Here is a 20,000-nt window from a genome sequence, read left to right as displayed (position 1 = left end):
ATAATTTCCTTTGTATTTTAAACCTACAGATGATAAATAATGATGTTGGGGGACAAATCTTGATCAAAATTTTTAACTACATGCAGGATGAAGTCATCTAAGTTGCCTGAATTTCACATAAATATTAATGTCTTTACATATTTTTAGAACATATATATCATTGGACACCTTGTTCTTACATCTTGGCACTATGGCACTAACAAAACTGAGGAACTATATCACTCTTTTTGCACAGCTTCTTTCACTGGTTGTTGATATCCTTAAGGGTAACTGCCTTAATTGCATCTCCAAAAACCATGTCTTCCATCACAATGTTTCAAAATCTGCTGAGGTTGTGCTCCACTATTCACCATTGTTGACAGTTGTTTGATATATTCACTGTTTTATTCAGTTAACAAATGATACAACATACCATTAATATTTTTAATGTGAATTTTAACAATGATTGATCACAAATAAATTATTATTCATGGTCTTCATCTTCAGTTTGTTGGTTTGAGCAAATTATTGAAAGTAATAAGATAAATGACTAACTTTGTTGTTCTTAGAGTTATCATAATTTTATTATTATTGCCAATAACAGGCACACTGTATTTTGCGTGTGAATATCATTGCACATTCTAAATTGTAAAATAATTAGGATAGTACACGCACTCCCATTAATATTGGTCAATAGCTGTGTTTAGATGAGAGTATGTAAACACAGCTGTGACGTCACACAAATTTTGATTGGTTATGTGTTGTCAGACGCACATTTTGATTGGCTGGTTGGAAATATGGGTGTGTATGTTATGCAAACCCTCGACTGTGTTTCGGGTTTGCATAACTGTCGAGAATTCTCCCAACTGCGCTTGGCATTTAGATGAGGCTATGTAAACATAGACAACGTCCTCTATTGCTTAAATAACACAACAAAATATAACTTTTTGATCGGTTGCTTTATCTCAAGAGAAGCACCTCCGGAAGGCAGTTTTCTATTAAGCAATGGCCATTGAAGCAGATTCAACCAAGCCTTTGCCTGTTGGGTGCATCTGGCAAAATAGTCCAAAATGCATGTGGGGCTTCTTTTTTATGGTGCAAACAGGGACTGTCTGAATTATGTTGATCTCTTTTTAGCTGACTAAACATTCACTCTGACGAAGGGCTAACACTCGAAACGTCAGCTTTCCAAATCATTCATGGTGGTAATTCCACCTTTATCAAAATATTTGATAAAACCAAATTTTCCTGTTAACCGTGACACTGTATGCAATCAATGTAACATGGAGACAATTTAGCATGTAACGGGGTCCATCATGCGTGAGCCCAAGTGTTGAAGCCTTTCGAAGAATAGGTTATTGGCTAAGCTCTTCTGACCCTACAATTTACCAGTTTAATAAATTATATACTAGCCCAAAACAGTGATGTGAAAGTTAACCAACAGGTACCCAATTTACTGTGGCCATAATAATCCTCTGAAAATGAGAACCCAAAAGTTGTTTTTCAGTAGCTGTGTACCAGCAGGAGAATCCTTCAAGCTCTCCTCTGGATAAGAAACTATCCAGAAGATGCAGGTTGTCAAGATCACTTGAGATTGAACTTGACAGAAATGTATCCATTTTTTGGATAGCCCCCCCTCCTCCCTTTATCCCCATTTTTCATCAGGGGCTGTAGTCCCTTTTCATCAGGGGTTGCTCTCAACTGAAGCCTTTTGTATCAAGCTTAGTTGTATGATTATCTTATAACTAATGCAAACTAAACATGGAAGGAATCAAGTTCCAACTTTAATGCAATATTACACAAAGAAAATATACTTACAAATTTCATTATTGCAATAAGAGAATGTAACAAAAAAGTACGCGATAACCGGGTTAGCTGTTGGCTTAATCTTTTCTTCCTCACCACGGACATATTCAAAAGGAGTCAAGGCTTTGCGTTGTTAAACACATAAACAATAATTACACTGTAAACACATGAATCGATCGAGCTTAGTCAAAAATCCTGCGTAACATATAACCAGCTGACCTTGCTCCTTTTTTTCTCGCGTCCCACACCTGGTGAAGGACGGGCTCTGCTGCACAGACTTCCTTCTTTTAGATCGGATAACCGACTCGTGCTCAGCTTTCGAATGAACTACCGTCTTTATAAACTCCTGAAATGTCGTGACCGCAACGTAGCAAGATCTACATATTCGCGATGGTAATAAACCATCGTCGACAGAAATTTATTTTCAAACCAGAAAACTCTTCTCAATCCCGTACGATTCCTTCCCTAATTGTCTTTTCACCAAATAAATCCAAAGGATGGTTGTTACTAATAATATATCTGTTGCAAGTACGGCAAACAGAAAATAGAATCCCTTCGGCCACTCTCTTCCGATTTCTTCCGGTTATCATTTTTATTGTGTTCCCATCTGACCAATCAGTGGGGACTTTACGAACGAGGACGCGACGCAGTTTTGAAACACCGAAACCGAGAAGGGCCCGGGGCGAGAACGCCGTCACGAAAGCGGGAAAAACAAAGTTACGGATGCGAACGGGACGACAGCCCAGAGACAGAGCAGCGCAAATCCTTCAAACTCTGCCAAACACACTTTCGTTTTATGGCTGGTATCAGCTATACTTCATACAATGGCAACATTCAGAGAGGCAAGGGAAGCTTTATTGTTTGCATATCAAGATGGAAGCATTGATGATACAGAGTTCGCCCTGTTCCTCTGGAAATCTCGAATTTCCTTACTGGAAGTATGGTCGTTTCGATCTTGATTCTATGACAGATGATGAGTGTAAGGCTGAGTTTCGCTTTTTTAAGAACGATATTTATTTACTTGGAGAAGTTCTTGATATTCCAGACATAATGAAATGCCCCAATGGCGTTCTTGTGGACGGAAGGGAGGCTTTAAGTGCGTTGTTGAAGCGTTTTGCCTACCCGTGTCGGTTTGCAGATATGGTACCTCGATTCGGGAGACCTATTCCACAACTTTGCATGATTACAAACCGTTTGATGGACTATGTATTCAATGAATATAGCCACCTACTCACACAGTTATGTCAGCCATGGCTTTCCAGGGACCGTCTCCGTCATTTTGCTGCCACTATACATGATAAGGGAGCTCCACTCGAAAATTGTTGGGGTTTCATAGATGGAACAGTGAGACCCCTATGTAAGCCAGATCAAAACCAGAGAATTCTCTATAACGGACATAAGAGGGTGCATGGGATAAAGTTTCAGTCGGTAGTTGCACCAAATGGGCTTATCGCAAGTCTGTTTGGTCCAGTCGAGGGCAGGAGACACGATAGTGGTATGCTAGTTGACTCAGGACTTCTGCAAGAATTATCGCAGTACTCGTTTGCACCGGATGGGACACCCTTATGCGTTTATGGCGACCCTGCTTACCCTTTGCGAGTTCATTTACAAGGGCCCTTCAAAGGCGCTAATTTGACACCAGCAGAAGAACTGTTCAACAAGGCCATGAGCCAAGTCAGAGTTTCGGTAGAATGGCTATTTGGGGACATCGTGAACTACTTTGCATTCCTAGATTTCAAGAAAAACTTAAAAATCGGCTTAAGTCCTGTTGGCAAAATGTACATTGTGTGTGCGCTCTTAAGAAACGCTCACAGTTGTCTTTATCAATCAAGTACTTCGAAGTTTTTTGGAATAGATCCACCCCAAATCCAGGACTATTTTAATTAGGTTTCTGAAGACGAATGCAATACAGAGAGACCCAAATTCATGACCTTTATATATATCAGTGTTCGGCTACTTACTTGTTCGTAATTCTATTTTGCAAGAGAGATTTTCATTTTAGAAATGTGACCTTAATATTTGGCCCACAATTATTCTTGGAAAAAGGTTTGCCTCATCAGCCCCTCTACATACTCCCTCCCCTAGATTCCCTAGGGATTTTTTTAAAATATGTTTTCAAATAAATGAAGTATTACTAGTTGCTTTTATAGCAGACTGAAAATACAGAATTTTTATGTAGTTTATGCAACAGATCTAGAATAAAAATTTTCACCAATTTGTTCAACTCTTCTAGCCAGAAAATATTTCGAATATGTCAAATATAAAAGGGAATTTTAAGGCAACGAGTCTGTCATCCAATGAGATAACAATTATTAAAGGAAATAAGGAAAGGCGGGCTCCTCGGCACAAGAAAAATGCGGTGCCACTGTTGAAATACAACCACTGATCGCTGACAGAAAACGTTTGTCGTGACACTTATCAAAACAAGCACAAAATTTAATAAAATATAAAAACTGGCTTGCAATTGCCCAGTTAAAAATCAAACGACAGTTCTACCAGCATTACTTGTGAATTTAAAGTAAATTAGGTGGCTATTTATTCACAAGTTTGTCCAACAAACTCATCAGTGCTTTAGTTTGATCTTGTTGCTGTCTCAACATCAGTTGTTGTGATGCTAAGAGTTGCTGCTGCTGCTGTTGTTGTTGCTCTGGCATCAGCCGCATCATTTCACTTTGTTGTTGTTGAAACTGACGTTGCTGGTCAATGCTCGCCTGTAGACGTTTTTGATCCAAATCGTGTTGCTCTTTTTTCAGTTGAAGTTCCTCAAGTTTAAGTTCCTGGTCTTTTTCCGCTTTTTTGGACAGGAATAACATGGTCTCGCTGCCACTTCTCCGTTCTCTTTTCTTTACTATTTGCTGATCATTTTCATCGGAATGTCTCTTCATTGTCTCCGACACTTTCTCGAGTGCTTTAAGTCTCATATCTGTGGCCTTTGCCCTCTATTTCTAAGCCTTTCCTTTCACACTTTCGTCGTCCTCTTTCATTTCTGCATCAGCTGTTTCTTCGAGCGCTAAAATTTCTTCCACCAAGTTTTCAAGTTCTGTGGGCTCGGGCGGCGCGATGCCCGAGCTCCTTTCCTCAGCTCTCAATTTCTTTTTGATTCGTTTAATTAAAATACCCACATGATCCCTCACGGACCTTTTGTCCACAACAAAGACAGGCTTGGGACAGGTATTCAAAGTGTTGGCTATTCTATCCCAAATTTCGCTTCTTTGCGACGAACCCTTTCTTGTTTTGTACGGATTGTCGGAAACACCCTCCTGCATAACAGGATATCGTGCTCGCTTGTCCAGTACATCACATTACTGCTTGAAAAAAAAAAGAAATCTGTTTTACTTTGTTTTCAACGAAGATAAACTTTAAACTCACTTTAATCTTATAGTTAAGCAGGACGGGAAATTGAATCTTCTAATAAACAAAAATTAGACTTACCTGCCAGTTCTCGACTTTTGTATCGAACTCGGCGGGTCTGCGTGTTGTCCATTCATCATAGCACGGTAAACAATTGATTTACAGTAGGCAAATTAAAATGTTTTTTTGGTATTTTTTTACAACAAATGACATTTTTACGGACTTAGGAAAACAGCTTTGCTTGTAAAGAAGAAAAAGTAAATTGAATTCTAGGTCAAATTGCGGAGAAACTACTCACGTTTTCTCGAAACGCTGCAAGTGCAAACCTCGTGCTCTGAACGTGAAGAAGACGCGTTGTCGTTTAGCGCCAAGCATGCGCAGTGACGCACTTTGTGAACAAATTACTTCCGGTGACGTTTTAGGCTGCATCGCGTTCTGCTTCGTAAACTCCCTAGTGGCGAGAACGGATTGGAACCTGCCAGAGCTCTCAATCCGAGGCGCTGGCCAAAAGGATCGCAGCTCTGGGAACGAGAATGGGTTGTGGCGTGAATCAAGCAAGCGCCGCTAGATTTTCTCCCAACGCTGTCATTATAAAGCCTTATTGTCGTCTCAACATCGAACTAAATTTTTTGGATATACATAATATTTCTTTCAAGAATACAGGGTTTTTTTGGTGCCTTTCTTTTCTATGGCTCATTTGCTGCTTTGCGCGTGATTTATTCCCGATTTCCTTCTCATTATTTATTATATTTTTGCGCCTTTTTAAACGGCCCAGGGATTGCTTTGAGAACTAAAATGAAAAGGGTCTTAGTTTTCCGGGTCTTAGTTTTCCGGGTCTTAGGTTTCCGAGTCTTAGTTTTCCGGGTCTTAGGTCTTAGGTCTTAGTTTTTCTTAGTGTTCGTTATGCACCAGTCAATGTAAACCACGGCCCCCCGACCCCCTCGACATATAAGATGACATTCCATCACGTATTTATTTATTTAGACTTGGTCTGCATTTTGTACCCGGTCTGCAGTCTGCAGTCTGCATTTTGTACCTAGTCTGCATTTTGTACCCGGTCTGCAGTCTGCAGTCTGCAGTCTGCAGTCTGCGTTTTGTACTGACCGTATTTATCCCTTAATTTTTTGTTCAGCCGGATTCATTATTCCTGCTCACAAGGTTTTAAAGAGGAACATTGCAAGGTATTTGGTAATATTAGCTTGCTGGGTGTAATCAGATATTTGTCTGTCGTTGCAAGGTAATATTAGCTTGAGGGGTCACGGTGCAAAATTATTTGTTTCTTGTGTGATCGAACTACAATGTTTGTACTGCCCTCCATTCTTTTCTTGCACATCGAGAAAGTAAGTAAGTAAATGATGTATCTTGAATTGTTCCTGAACAGAGAGGGTTTTTAGTTTTTGAAGCCGCTTAGATTCAAAATTGAGGGTGTCACAAAGCAAATGACGATGAAGAATGCATTCAATCAGTTTTAGCCATAACAAACCCTTAATATCTACTCGCTTTAAAGTCTTATTAAAGCTAAGCAAGACCTGAGCCTCGTATAATGTACCCGTTCTCATTACAACTTTGAACCTCGCCGAACGAAACCATTACTTGAGTTTTTCGGAGCAATGGAACATTCATCTCACCTCGAGAACTGCTTCACTGATCAGTTGCGCAGTTTGCTCGAGTATCACGGAAATGACTTCTCCTTGCTGCTCCATTTGTTAGTTCTCTTGAGAACTTTTCAGCTTTCCGCTCCAGTTCTACATTTTTAATGCATACTAGGCATAAGGGAATTTTGTTATGAATCGAAAGTTAAAAGTTTTCCTACAAGATTCGATAATGCATGGATAACCACATTAAATCATCAAATTTTGCAGAGTCATTTCTTGTCGTCGAGGACCTCGCATTGATTAGCATCCGTTTTGGTAAGTTGCTCACTGTTACTCATTTCGTAATAACACGAACAAGTAATTTATTTGTGATAAACCAGTTCTGATGAATTTTGCGTCACTTTTTGTCAGAATTCCTTATTTCAGTTTATTTTCTGAAGTGCTCACGGTCACTCATGATTAGTTGCGAATGACGCAAATGATCCACCAGTATTATTTATCCCTTAAATATTTTTTGCAGCCAGGTTCACTATTCCTGCTCAAAAGGTTTTAAAAAGGAACATTGCAAGGTGTTAAGTGATATTAGCTTGCTGGGTGTACCTGTAATAAGTTATTTGTCTGTCGGTTGATTGAACTGTGACTAGGTCACTTGTGTTCATTTTGTGTTTATTTTTATTCCAATTATTTTCAACTTCTTTTTATTATCCTAATTACTATTATTTGCTTGTTTGCCCACAATTACTCAATTTCCTCATATCTTTGCTTGTGTAGTTGTGTTATCCCCCACATTTCTCTTACCTAATTCCTGTTGTAACGACCAGTAAGTGATTTATCATAGGAAGCCTTTTTGCTTGCGGTTTTACGTTTTAGAATATTAAGCCGGTATTTAAGTTACCTGTCGAGTCTTTCCATCATCTTGCCCCAACGTCCGACAAGGGAGCGTAAAGAGCCTTTGGCAGGATGCGCGAGCTATAACTATGCCATATTAGCAGATATGATGGAGCTCTTTCACGCGACAGTAATCACGACATTTCTTCGCAAGCAAGTAACTTACGTTGCTTTTTGTTGACATAAGCGAAGCAAGTCAACGCCGAAGTTTAAGTGTTTTGAGCTTCAAGTTTTCTCAAGTTTCTTCAAGTTTCCAGCTTCAAGTTTTCAACAAGTTTTTCTTCAAGTGTTTAACATTGTTTCAATGACTTCAAGGGCAGCACCAAGGTAACTATTTTGCCTCTGCATAACTAGTTTTAGATTACACGATTCTTTAGCCGTGCCGCTTTATCGTTAACTTTTCTGTAATCGTGTGTAACGTTTCTATTAAGTTTCTTTTTCTCTGTCAGAAGATGTAGTTTTAACTTGTCTACGTAACCAAACATTAATTTGTCCGTATTGTAATTTCACTTGTAAGTTCTTACCTCGTTACTGGGTTGCCTATGGCAAACCCAGTCGGAATCTGTGTTTAATTTCGTGGGTTTTTTTGTTATTACTGGGTTGCCTATGGGCAAACCCAGTCGAGGTCTGCGTTTGTTTGTTTTCTTTTTTTTCTTTTTTTTTTTTTCCGTGTCGGTAAAAGTCTTGCCTGTCACTCCCCTGGTAAGTGGTGTCTTTGTGTATAGAGCCTTCTGCGCGTATTTTTTTAAGGTACGAGAGGGTAGTGGAACTGCGTAGATTTCTCTGGTGGACACAGTAGAATCATTAACTTAGCCTGCAATGGCGTCGAAAGTCATGCAACGCGAATGGCGTTTTAGTGGATCCTTAAACAAAATATACCCTTATGGAGCTCAATAATGGAAATTCAGTTGGATAAACTAGGCATGAATCTCAAAAGCGACGAGTACTGGACTTCGACAACAATCTATCGCCCGTCGAGACGAAATCAAAGTGAGCAGTATTTACCTGAAGTACATGGTAATTTGACACAATTGAGTTTCTTGTCTTCACGCACGCAATGAAATAGGAAGAGGTTCTCGCCTCTAAGAGCAAATATGTTGTTTGTTTCAATAAAATTTTCGCTGGAAAAGGATTCTGTGGTATTTTCTGCCTTTGTGAATTATAATATCATGTTGTGTATTGAATTTTCGAGCTGAAGGTTGAAATGTGATATGGGAGAAGTTTTTTAGTATTGCTCTGTAAGCAGGAAGGGTTCACAGGCCTGTTGGAAGCGTGCTTGAGTTTCAACAAAATGAGCCCCAAAATCAGTGAAAACTTGTGACGCAGATGAATAATAAAATAGCTGCTATTTCCAAAATGATGGAATTACCTGGTGATAAATAACGTCGTACGCGTCTTGGAGAGTAAATTTTGACTTTGCATAAATAAGAGTTGGGCGATTGTGATCTTTGTTTTGACTTCGCTCATTTCATTGTCAAACTTTATAAGACTTGACAGAAAAAGAAACTTACAAAAACCCGGTATCTTGCCATCATTTGACACAGATGCTTCACTGTTTGGCGAGTAAACATGCCGCGGTAACTTAATCACGGCGCCCGCTGAATTCCGGCCATGTCACTTTCGATTTTGCAATTTACTTGAACGTAGCAAAAATCTCCCAAAATGTTTGTCGCTGATCGTAACTTTTTATATTCTATATTCACGGTTCAAAATTAATGTTGTTTTCATGTCGTAAATATTTTATTCTCGATCGACCGTCCGGGAAACTTCCTTCTGCTCTTTCTGAAAACTGTGTATCAATAGTTATTTGCTTTTTCATCAATATTTGTTTTGCATAAAGCAAGCTAACAGAATCTGTACCTTGCTGAGTTCGCATTTGTTAGCGTTAATAGTATTTTCGGTCAGATCATACTGTTTTTTATGAGGGGTTTATTGTTTTGGTCTCCCATCCTAACACTAACCCCGCGAAACAGGACTTGACTTCAGTGAAGTTTAGTAATATAAATCTGTCAGATGCTCAGAGGGCACACTTGTGGTGCAAAGAAGTTGTGAGGGAACTTGAAAATCGTCATCATGTCAGCCCAGAAGCCAATGTTTCTCGCTTCTCTTTTATTTGTTGTTCTTCAGAGACTGGAATGCTGTATTTCAATACCACACAATTCAGTGCCTTCTGATTTTCTGTAGCACGTACCATAGGCAACCCAGTGTATGCTTCACAGAAGCATCTCGTTTATTTTTTTCCGTGTCGGTAAAAGTCTTGCCTGTCACTCCCCTGCTAAGTGGTGGCTTTGTGCATAGAGCCTTCTGCGCGTATTTTCTTAGGATCGAGAGGGTAGTGGGAAATGCGTAGATTTCTCTGGTGGACACAGTAGAACGATTACTTAACCGGCAATGGCGTCGAAAGTCATGTAACGCCAATGGCGTTTTAGTGGATCTTTGAACAAAATATACCCTTATGAAGCTCATGAATGGCAGGTCAATTGGATATACAGGCGGTGGAATCTTAAAAGCGACGAATAATGGACTTCGACAACAATCTATCGCCCGTCGAGCCGAAATCAAAGTGAGCTGTATTTACCTGAAGTACATGGTAATTTGACACGATTGAGTTTCTTGCCTTCACGCACGCAATGAAATAGGAAGAGGTTCTCGCCTCTAAGAGCAAATATGTTGTTTGTTTCAATAAATTTTTCGCTGGAAAAGGATTCTGTGGTATTTTCTACCTTTGTGAATTATAATATCATGTTGTGTATTGAATTTTCGAGCTTAAGGTTGAAATGTGATATGGGAGAAGTTTTTTAGTATTGCTTTGTAAGCTGGAAGGGTTCACAGGCCTGTTGGAAGCGTGCTTGAGTTTCAAGAAAATGAGCCCCAAAATCAGTGAAGAATTGTGACGCAGTTGAATAATAAAGTAGCTGCTATTTCCAAAATGATGGAATTACCTGGTGATAAATAACGTCGTGCGCGTCTTGGAGAGTAAATTTTGATTTTGCATAAACAAGACTTGGGCGATTGTGATCTTTGTTTTGACTTCGCTCATTTCATTGTCAAACTTTATAAGACTTGACAGAAAAAGAAACTTACAAAAACCCGGTATCTTGCCATCATTTGACACAGATACCTCACTGTTTGGCGAGTAAACATGCCGCGGTAACTTCATCACGGGCGCCCGCTGAATTCCGGCGATGTCACTTTCGATTTTGCGATTTATTTGTGCAGCCAAAACGTACAATAACAAAATTGAACGTTGCAAAAATCTTTCAAAATGTTTGTCGCTGATCGTAACTTTTTATATTCTATATTCACGGTTCAAAATAAATGTTGTTTTCATGTCGGAAATATGTTATTCTCGAGCGATCGTCCTGGAAACTTCCTTCTGCTCTTTCTGAAAACTGTGTATCAATATTTATTTACTTTTGCATCAATATTTGTTTTTGCATAAAGCAAGCTAACAAAATCTGTACCTTGCTGAGTTCGCATTTGTTAGCGTTAATAGTATTTTCGGTCCGATGCTTCTGTTTTAAGAGGGGTATATTATTTTGGTCTCCCATCCAAACACTAACCCCGCCGAACAGGGATAACTTCAGTGAACTTCGGTATTACAAAGCTGTCAGATGCTTAGAGGGCACGCTTAAACTCGTGGTCAAAAAAGGGTTTATCAACATGTCAGCCCAGAAGCCAGTGTTTCTCACTTCCCATTTATTTTCTTCAATCTTTCTGGGTTCAGTACTTTGCTAGTAACCACATGTCTTCTCAGACTATTTACCCAAGACTTCTACCATGGCACTACAATGATAGACAATACCAAAACAATATCGTGCACTGTTAGAGCTACATATTACGCAAGGACAGATCTGTTTCGTCGTACGAACGTGTGAGGACCTGTGAGCCAAAGGGCCTCTTCTGGTATGACTTCTTAATGACCTAGAAAAAAATTGTTTGGAACGGTGCACGTACCACAGGCAACCCAGTGTACCCTCACGGAGGGTCTAGTTACGATACGACTTTGTAATTTTGTGCGAACCTTTTTTCAGTTCTCACGGTGTTAATAAACTTTAACATCAGTTTGTGGACATTGTTGACGTAATCACTGGAGCTATACCTGTTGTGTAGGATTGGTAAACTCCTTCTTCCCATAGGTAAATCCTGTATTAGTGGGTAGTAGATTTACCCCCTAGCCTTATTTGGTTTTTAGTTATTTTTCTATTTTCCTGAAATCCATTATAAATTGGCTACTCAGTAAGTTCAGTTGGTTCAGTTAATTTATCTGAAGAGTGTCAGTCTTCAAGACAAGTCATTTTCCAAAGCTTCTCAGATGTGTAGTTACTGGGTTGCCCTATGGCAATTCCAGTCGGAAAATGGGTAGATTTCTCCGTTTTATTTATTTTATTTTTTTCCATGTCGGTAAAAGTCTTGCCTGTCACTCCCCTGCTAAGTGGTGTTTTTGTGCATAGAGCCCTGCTGCGCGTATTTTCTTAGGATCGAGAGGGTAGTGGGAAATGCGTAGATTTCTCTGGTGGACACATTATAACGATTAACTTAACCGGCAATGGCGTCGAAAGTCATGTAGCGCGAATGGCGTTTTAGTAGATCTTTGAACAAAATATACCCTTATGAAGCTCAATAATGGCAAATTAATTGGATACTGAACAAGACAGGCGACAATATCGACAACAATCTGTCGCTCGTCGAGCCGTCTTTTACCAAGTGTGCTGTTATGTAGAACACTGAAGATTCGCAGGGCAGCGATAATAGTGAATTCAAAGACTAGACCAAGTGGATTGAATGGAATTTCAAGCGTTAAAATCGCTGAAAAGGTAAGATTATTGTCGAAGCGATGCCGCAATTGCGTGTCTTCACCACATGTTCCTTTGATCTCACATTATTGTGTTTTCCGTCAAAATATTCGCTTGTTTTCGCTTTCGCTCGAACATATTTACCTTTATTAGATGTCAAGTGAATAGTTTTATCCTCTGGGATGAATTTTCCGTCGAAAAATCGGTTATTTGGGCGGTCAGTGTAAAACGCAGACTGCAGACTGCAGACCGGGGGTAAAATGCAGACTGAGGGTAAAATAAATATTAATAATAAAAAAACGAGTCATAAGGATAAAATAAAGATTGTTTGAAAGACAATCCTGTTTTACATCTGTCAACAACTCACATTATCATGACTGCAGGTCGCTGCACCTTTTGGGGATGCGATCGTACGCGTTGAAATCATCTGTGCTTTGTTTTTGCGCTTCCAGATGCATTGCAATGTTCCAAATTATTTGTCACACCAGTACATGGAGTGAAATCGATCGAAAAACCAACAATTATTACTTCGGATACCTGAATAATCTCGGTTGTCTTTTTTCGGTGCAACGAAATGCACAAAGAATTTCATGTATTCCGAGCAATTAGGACGCGGGGATTTCATTGGTTAAGCTATGCGTGATAACCCCTAGGGAAAGGTTATAATTGAAACTTACATCTTCCAGATGCAAAACAAACGAACTTGTGAACTAAAGGATAAACATAACGTACACGAAAGCGAATGAAAGGATCCTAATAAGAAATTTTTACACCTCAGTGATACTGGCTTAAGCCGACTGAATTGAAACGTTAAATGGTTGCAAAATCCACGTTATCTCTGTCTTTGTTAATTGGTATTGTAGCCATCCGTGTCAAAATAAATTGAGTTATTGGGTAATTATTCGATTACTTTGTTCAGTGCAGCAAAATGGACAGTTGAATTACGGGGTGGTGACTTCTTTGCCTAAAAGCAACTCACTTGACGAAACTATCCTTTTTCCAACAACAACAAGGATTCAAACAGCTTCAATTCTTACAGAGTTCGATGAAAATCCGGATTTAAAACATGCGGTGGGGCAACCAAAGCGATGGGAGCTGTGTTGGGGTTTCAGTGTGAAAGTACAAACGGCTACTAACACTGTAATAACTCTTTTTTCATTATTATTTTATTAACGCACAGTCTGCAGTCTGTAGTCTGGATTTTACCCTCTGTCTGTATTTTATCCCTGGTCTGCAGTCTGCGTTTTACACTGACCGGTTATTTAGGTGGTTTTTGGCAACAGAGGTTAATTATTAATTCGTAATGCGATCGCTTCCGTTGCCGTTAGCAATGGGTCGCAAATTTGACACTTTTATCGCATTATCACATTACGCATTGAATCCACGTTATCTATTATTCCTAAAAATCTAAAAATACTCGTGCCTCATCAGTTTTCGGTCGAATTTATGTCCAAGAAAGCAGATAAATTGCCCAAAATTTTAGTTTTGCATCCAAAATTTCGTAATCAACGCTAAAATGACCAAATTTTGCCTGGAAAACATATTTTACTGTTATTTTTCTTAAATTTTTTCGTTCAACTTTCGCTTTTATAAAATGTTTCAGTTGTCTGTAAATAAGTTATATGCTGTTGGAAAGCTTATTTTCTTAGCTTTAAAATGATGTATTTTTTTCCCCCTAACTTTAAATTTTTTTGGAGAAAAACAAACATTTTTTGGCGATGGCTGATTTACCGCGGTTTTCTCGCGGTTGGGAAAGTAGGAAAAAGAGTTAGGCCGGCAGCCAGGTTTTTAACCTCAGACAAGGATCTGTTTCGTCGTACGAACGTGTGAGGACCTGTGAGCCAAAGAACCTCTGCTGGTATGACTTCTGGGTGACCCCTTAATAACTTCTTACTAACCGAGCGTGAGGGCCGTACTGCCAGGGAATTATTGGCCCGAGGTCGTGGTAGTACGGACCGAGCGCAGCGAGGTCCGTACAAAAACGACCCAGGGCCAATATTCCCCAGTACGGCTCGAGCTAGCTCGGTTAGTAAGTAGTTTATTATATGGTTTTTTTTATTACTCTTTGCTTTGTTTTTGCAAGCCCGTAATCGGCCCGTGGGCTAGTCACAATTAGCCAATCAGAGCGCGCGTTATATCGGCTACAAACCCCAATTTGCAAAAAATTGCCTGGAACGCTGCACGTAGCACAGGCAACCCAGTGTACCCTCACGGAGGGTCTAGTTATCAATAACATTTGGTATGTTATCAGCATTTTCCTATTTCTTCATTATCCCTAGCCTTTAGTTTAGTTACTACATATAGCTTTCTGTTCTTGATTTTAGTTCTCAGCAGTGATTGCAAAATTTTATTTGCTATTGTCTAGGTTTATTACTGGGTTGCTGTATGGCAATCCCAGTTAAAAAATGGATTGCATTTGTTCGGTGTTATTATTTTTTTTCTTCCGTGTCGGTAAAAGTCTTGCCTGTCACTCCCCTGGTAAGTGGTATCTTTGTGCATAGAGCCTTCTGCGCGTATTTTCTCAGGATCGAGAGGGTAGTGGAACTGCGTAGATTTCTCTGGTGGACACAGTAGAATCATTAACTTAGCCTGCAATGGCGTCGAAAGTCATGTAACGCGAATGGCGTTTTAGTGGATCCTTAAACAAAATATACCCTTATGGAGCTCAATAATGGAAAGTCAGTTGGATAAACTACGCAGGCGGTGAAAACCAACATCTGGATTCTCAAAAGCGACGAGTAATGGACTTCGACAACAATCTGTCGCCCGTCGAGCAGAAATCAAAGTGAGCTGCATTTCTAAACTAATATTTACCAAGTGTGCTGTTATGTAGAACATTGAAACCAAATGGAAAATTCTCTGGTAAGTTACGGGTTCAACAAAGACAGAGAACGAATCGAACACCTTAAGTGGATCTGTGATCAACTCTGCACAGTCTTCAGGTAAAAAAAATTGGAAATGTGACAGCCAAGAATTATTTGAAAGAAAGCTTGTCGACTATTTTGTGCTTCATTATTCAAGGAAAAGGTTCTTCATGGAAACGGTTTGATCCTGAAATTTTAGTTTGTTGTAATATTGCGCATATTTGACACGATTGAGTTTTTTCTCTTCACGCACGCAATAATAGCAAATATGTTGTTTGTTTCAAATAATTGTTCGCTGGAAAAGGTGGCCTTAAAGAATTCATCATGTTTTATGATATGTGTGCTGGATAGTTTTTATGGCAATAGTAACGCATTTTCTTGTTATTCAAGGAAAATGTTCTTCAGGAAAGGGCTTGAACCTGAAGTACATGGTAATTTGACACGATTGAGTTTCTTGTCTTCAAGCACGCAATGAAATAGGAAGAGGTTTTCGCCTCTAAGAGCAAATATGTTGTTTGTTTCAAAAAATTGTTCGCTGGAAAAGGTGGCCTTTATGAATTCATCATGTTATATAATATGCGAGCTTAACTGGATAGTTTTTATGGCAATAGTAAAGGATTTTCCTGTCAAAATGAGGTTAGCGTTTTTGTGTTGTGCTAACTTAATTAAATATAAATATACATTCTGCCTCGTGAGTTTGTTATTCTCGTTAACCAGCAATGGAAAGTCATTGCAACGCGAATGGCGTTTTAGTGCATCTTATGTTGTTTGTTGCAATAAAATGTTTCGCTGGAGAAGGATTCTGTGATATTTTCTGCCTTTGTGAATTATAATATCATGTTGTGTATTGAATTTTCGAGCTTAAGCTTGAAACGTGATACGGGAGGATGTTTTTAGCGTAACTCTGTAGGCAGGAAAGGTTTCATGAAAATAAACAGGTCTGTTGGAAGCGTGCTTGAGTTTCAACAAAATGAGCCCCAAAATCAGCAAAAAATTGTGACGCCGGTGAATAATAAAGTAGCTGCTATTTGCAAAGTGATGGAATTACCTGGTGATAAATAACCTCGTCTTGGAGAGTAAATTTTTGACTTTGCAGAAACAATGGTGGGCGATTGTGATCTTTGTTTTCAATTCGTTCATTTATTGTCAAACTTTATAACACTTGAACGAAAAAGAAACTTACGAAAACCCGGTATCTTGCCATCATTTGACACAGATGCTTCACTGTTTGGCAAGTAAACATGCCGCGGTAACTTACTAGTAATCACGGCGCCCGCTGAATTCCGGAGATGTCACTTTCGATTTTGCGATTTATTTGTGCAGCCAAAACGTACAATAACAAAATTGAACGTAGCAAAACCTCCCAAAATGTTTGTCGCTGATCGTAACTGTTTATATTCTATAATCACGGTTCAAAATTAATGTTGTTTTCATGTCGTAAATATGTTATTCTCGAGCGACCGTCCTGGAAACTTCCTTCTGCTCTTTCTAAAACTGTGTATCAATATTTATTTACTTTTGCATCAATATTTGTTTTTGCATAAAGCAAGCTAACAAAATCTGTACCTTGCTAAGTTCGCATTTGTTAGCGTTAATAGTATTTTCGGTCCAATGCTTCTGTTTTACGAAGGCGTATATGTTTTTGGTCACCCATCCAGACACTAATCCCGCCGGAGAGGGTTAACTTTAGTACACTTTAGTATTACAAAGCTGTCAGATGCTTAGGGGGCACGCTATTTACTCTTTTCCCTAACTTTCCAACCGCGAGAAAGCCGCGGTAAATCTGCTATCGCCAAAAAATGTTATTTTTCTCAAAAAATATTTAAAGTTAGGGGGAAAAAAATACATCATTTTAAAGCTAAGAAAATAAGCTTTCCAACAGCATATAACTTATTTACAGACAACTGAAACCTTTTATAAAAGCGAAATTTGAACGAAAAATATCAAGAAAAATAATACAAAAAATAGTTTTCCAGGGAAAATTTGGTCATTTTAGCGTTGATTACGAATTTTTGGCTGGAAAATAAAATTTTCTTCAATTTATCTACTTTCTAGGACATAAATTTGACCGAAAACTGATGAGGCACGAATATTTTTGGATTTTTTGAAATAATCGGATTAGCGATAATTAGTAATGTGATAGGTGATGACAAATGTCAAATTTGCGACCCGTTGCTAACGGCAACGGAATGGATCGCATTACGAATAATTAACATCTGTTTGCCAAAAACCACCCAAATAACCGATTTTTCGACGGAAAATTCATCCCAGAGGATAAAACTATTCACGGGACATGTAATAAAGGTAAATATGTGCGAGCGAAAGCGAAAACAAGCGAATATTTTGAGGGAAAACACAATTCTGTGAGATCAAAGGACCATGTGCTCCAGACATGCAATTGTATCGCTAAATAATTAATCTTACCTTTTCAGCGATTTTAACGCTTGAAATCCCATCCAATGAACCACAAATCCATTTCTTTATCTATTCCGAAGCATGTAGTGTAATTTTTTGGCTGAAAAACTTTAGAAAAACCGCTTCGCGAGAGCTCCGCGATCGATTGAAAATTTGGTCATCGCATCGGCTCAAAGGGACCTGAATTAGAATGGCCGTCATGTAGGCGTCATGAAAGCTAGAAAGCCGAGATTTTCAGGGAAACTGGGGCTATATCTCCCCAGTAAACACGCCAAATTTCAGCGCGATCGAAGAAAATGACGGCGTTCTACGAATCCTACAATATCGACTCCTGAGGGAGTCATTTTTGGTGAGGACTAGGGAAAAGAGTTTTAAACTTGTGGTGAAAAGAAGTTTATCAACATGTCAGCCCAGAAGCCAATGTTTCTCACTTCCCATTTACTTTCTTAAATCTTTCTGGGTTCAGTACTTTGCTAGTAACCACATGTCTTCTGAGGTTATTTACCCAAGGCTTCTACCATGGCACTACAATGATAGACAATACCAAAAAAATATCGTGCACTGTTAGAGCTACATATTACGCAAGGACAGATTTTTTTCGTCGTACGAACGTGTGAGAACCTGTGCGCCAAAGGGCCTCTGCTGGTATGGCTTCTGGGTGACCCCTTAAATGGTGTTAATGACCCCCCAACTTGAAAAAATTGTCTGGAACGGTGCACGTACCACAGGCAACCCAGTGTACCCTCACGGAGGGTCTACTTTTTGTATGTTGACCTTTAGTCAGGCACAACATGTGATTTGCGCCTTGAATATGTTTGCTGTTTTCCAATGAGTAATTGCTGTATTTTCGTCTAACGCTTTGTATCCTTTTAATTGCATTTGATTCCAAATGATCCGTTTGTTTCCATTATTTCACAATTACTAGTTTCAATGTACTATTGTGGGATTATTGTGCAATATGTAATTTGAAGCTCTTGCTATTTTCAAATCCATACTTCATACGAGATGCTTCCGTGAAGCATACACTGGGTTGCCTTTGGTACGTGTTACAGAAAATCAAAAGGCACTGAATTGTGTGGTATTGAACTACAGCATTCCAGTCTCTGAAAGAAATAAAAGAGAGCAGAAGGAATTTTCCGGGACGGTCGATCGAGAATAAAATATTTACGACATGAAAACAACATTAATTTTGAACCGTGAATATAGAATATAAAAAGTTACGATCAGCGACAAACATTTTGGGAGATTTTTGCTACGTTCAAATAAATCGCAAAATCGAAAGTGACATGGCCGGAATTCAGCGGGCGCCGTGATTAAGTTACCGCGGCATGTTTACTCGCCAAACAGTGAAGCATCTGTGTCAAATGATGGCAAGATACCGGGTTTTTGTAAGTTTCTTTTTCTGTCAAGTGTTATAAAGTTTTACAATAAAATGAGCGAAGTCAAAACAAAGATCACAATCGCCCAACTCTTGAGGTAATGATCATTTGTTTATGCAAAGTCAAAATTTACTCTCCAAGATGCGTACGACGTTATTTATCACAAGATAATTCCATCATTTTGGAAATAGCAGCTACTTTATTATTCATCGGCGTCACAATTTTTCACTGATTTTGGGGCTCATTTTGTTGAAACTCAAGCATGCTTCTAACAGGCCTGTGAACCCTTCCTGCTTACAGAGCAATACTAAAGAAATTCTCCCATATCACATTTCAACCTTAAGCTCGAAAATTCAATACACAACATGATATTATAATTCACAAAGGCAGAATCCTTTTCCAGCGAAATATCTATTTAAACAAACAACATATTTGCTCTTAGAGGCGAAAACCTCTTCCTATTTCATTCCGTGCGTGAAGACAAGAAACTCAATCGTGTCAAATTACCATGTACTTCAGATTTCCTGAAGAAACGTTTCCTTGAATAACATAAAAACTATCCAGTTAAGCTCGCATGTCATAAAACATGATGAATTCATAAAGGCCACCTTTTCCAGTGAACAATTTTTTGAAGCAATTACGTGCGTGAAGAGAAGAAACTCAATCGTGACAAATATGCGCAATATTGCAACAAACTAAATTTCAGGATCAAACTGTTTCCATGAAGAACCTTTTCCTTGAATAATGAAGCACAAAATAGACGACAAGCTTTCTTTCAAATACTTCTTGGCTGTCACATTTCCAATTATTTTCTTTACCTGAATACTGTGCAGAGTTGATCACAGATCCACTTAAGGTGTTCGATTCGTTCTCTGTCTTTGTTGAACCCATAAGTTACAAAAGAATTTTCCATTTGGTTTCAGTGTT

General features: G+C 38.9%; 2 protein-coding genes across 6 annotated transcripts in view; both read left to right on the top strand.

Annotated features, from left to right (window-relative positions):
• LOC138003864 (tetratricopeptide repeat protein 28-like) overlaps positions 1–20,000 on the top strand; it is a 67,305-nt gene that overhangs the window by 4,947 nt on the left and 42,358 nt on the right. Inside the window, exons 3-4 of one of the 5 annotated variants that reach the window (XM_068850138.1) lie at positions 6,269–6,317; positions 6,999–7,046. The exons of 1 other annotated variant lie outside the window; for it this stretch is intronic. The gene's annotated coding sequence lies outside the window, so the exon portion shown is untranslated. Of the gene's footprint in view, positions 1–6,268; positions 6,318–6,409; positions 6,477–6,998; positions 7,047–7,255; positions 7,301–20,000 lie in introns of those variants that run through there. 3 more of the 5 variants (XM_068850141.1, XM_068850140.1, XM_068850142.1) reach the window with 3 other exon arrangements.
• On the top strand, positions 2,749–3,672 carry LOC138002540 (uncharacterized). The gene has a single exon (XM_068848570.1). It carries the CDS (start codon positions 2,749–2,751, stop codon positions 3,670–3,672), a length of 924 nt encoding a protein of 307 aa, XP_068704671.1.

The sequence above is a fragment of the Montipora foliosa genome, chromosome 5 (genome assembly GCF_036669935.1).
Source record: "Montipora foliosa isolate CH-2021 chromosome 5, ASM3666993v2, whole genome shotgun sequence".
In the NCBI taxonomy this organism is placed as follows: domain Eukaryota; kingdom Metazoa; phylum Cnidaria; class Anthozoa; order Scleractinia; family Acroporidae; genus Montipora; species Montipora foliosa.
Note: the sequence above shows the minus strand (reverse complement) of the source record. Positions and strands in the feature narration are given on the sequence as shown.

What these genes read in the sequence shown, in the direction of transcription:
- LOC138002540 (XM_068848570.1), top strand. Translation starts at nt 2,749, where the DNA reads ATGACAGATGATGAGTGTAAGGCTGAGTTTCGCTTTTTTAAGAACGAT.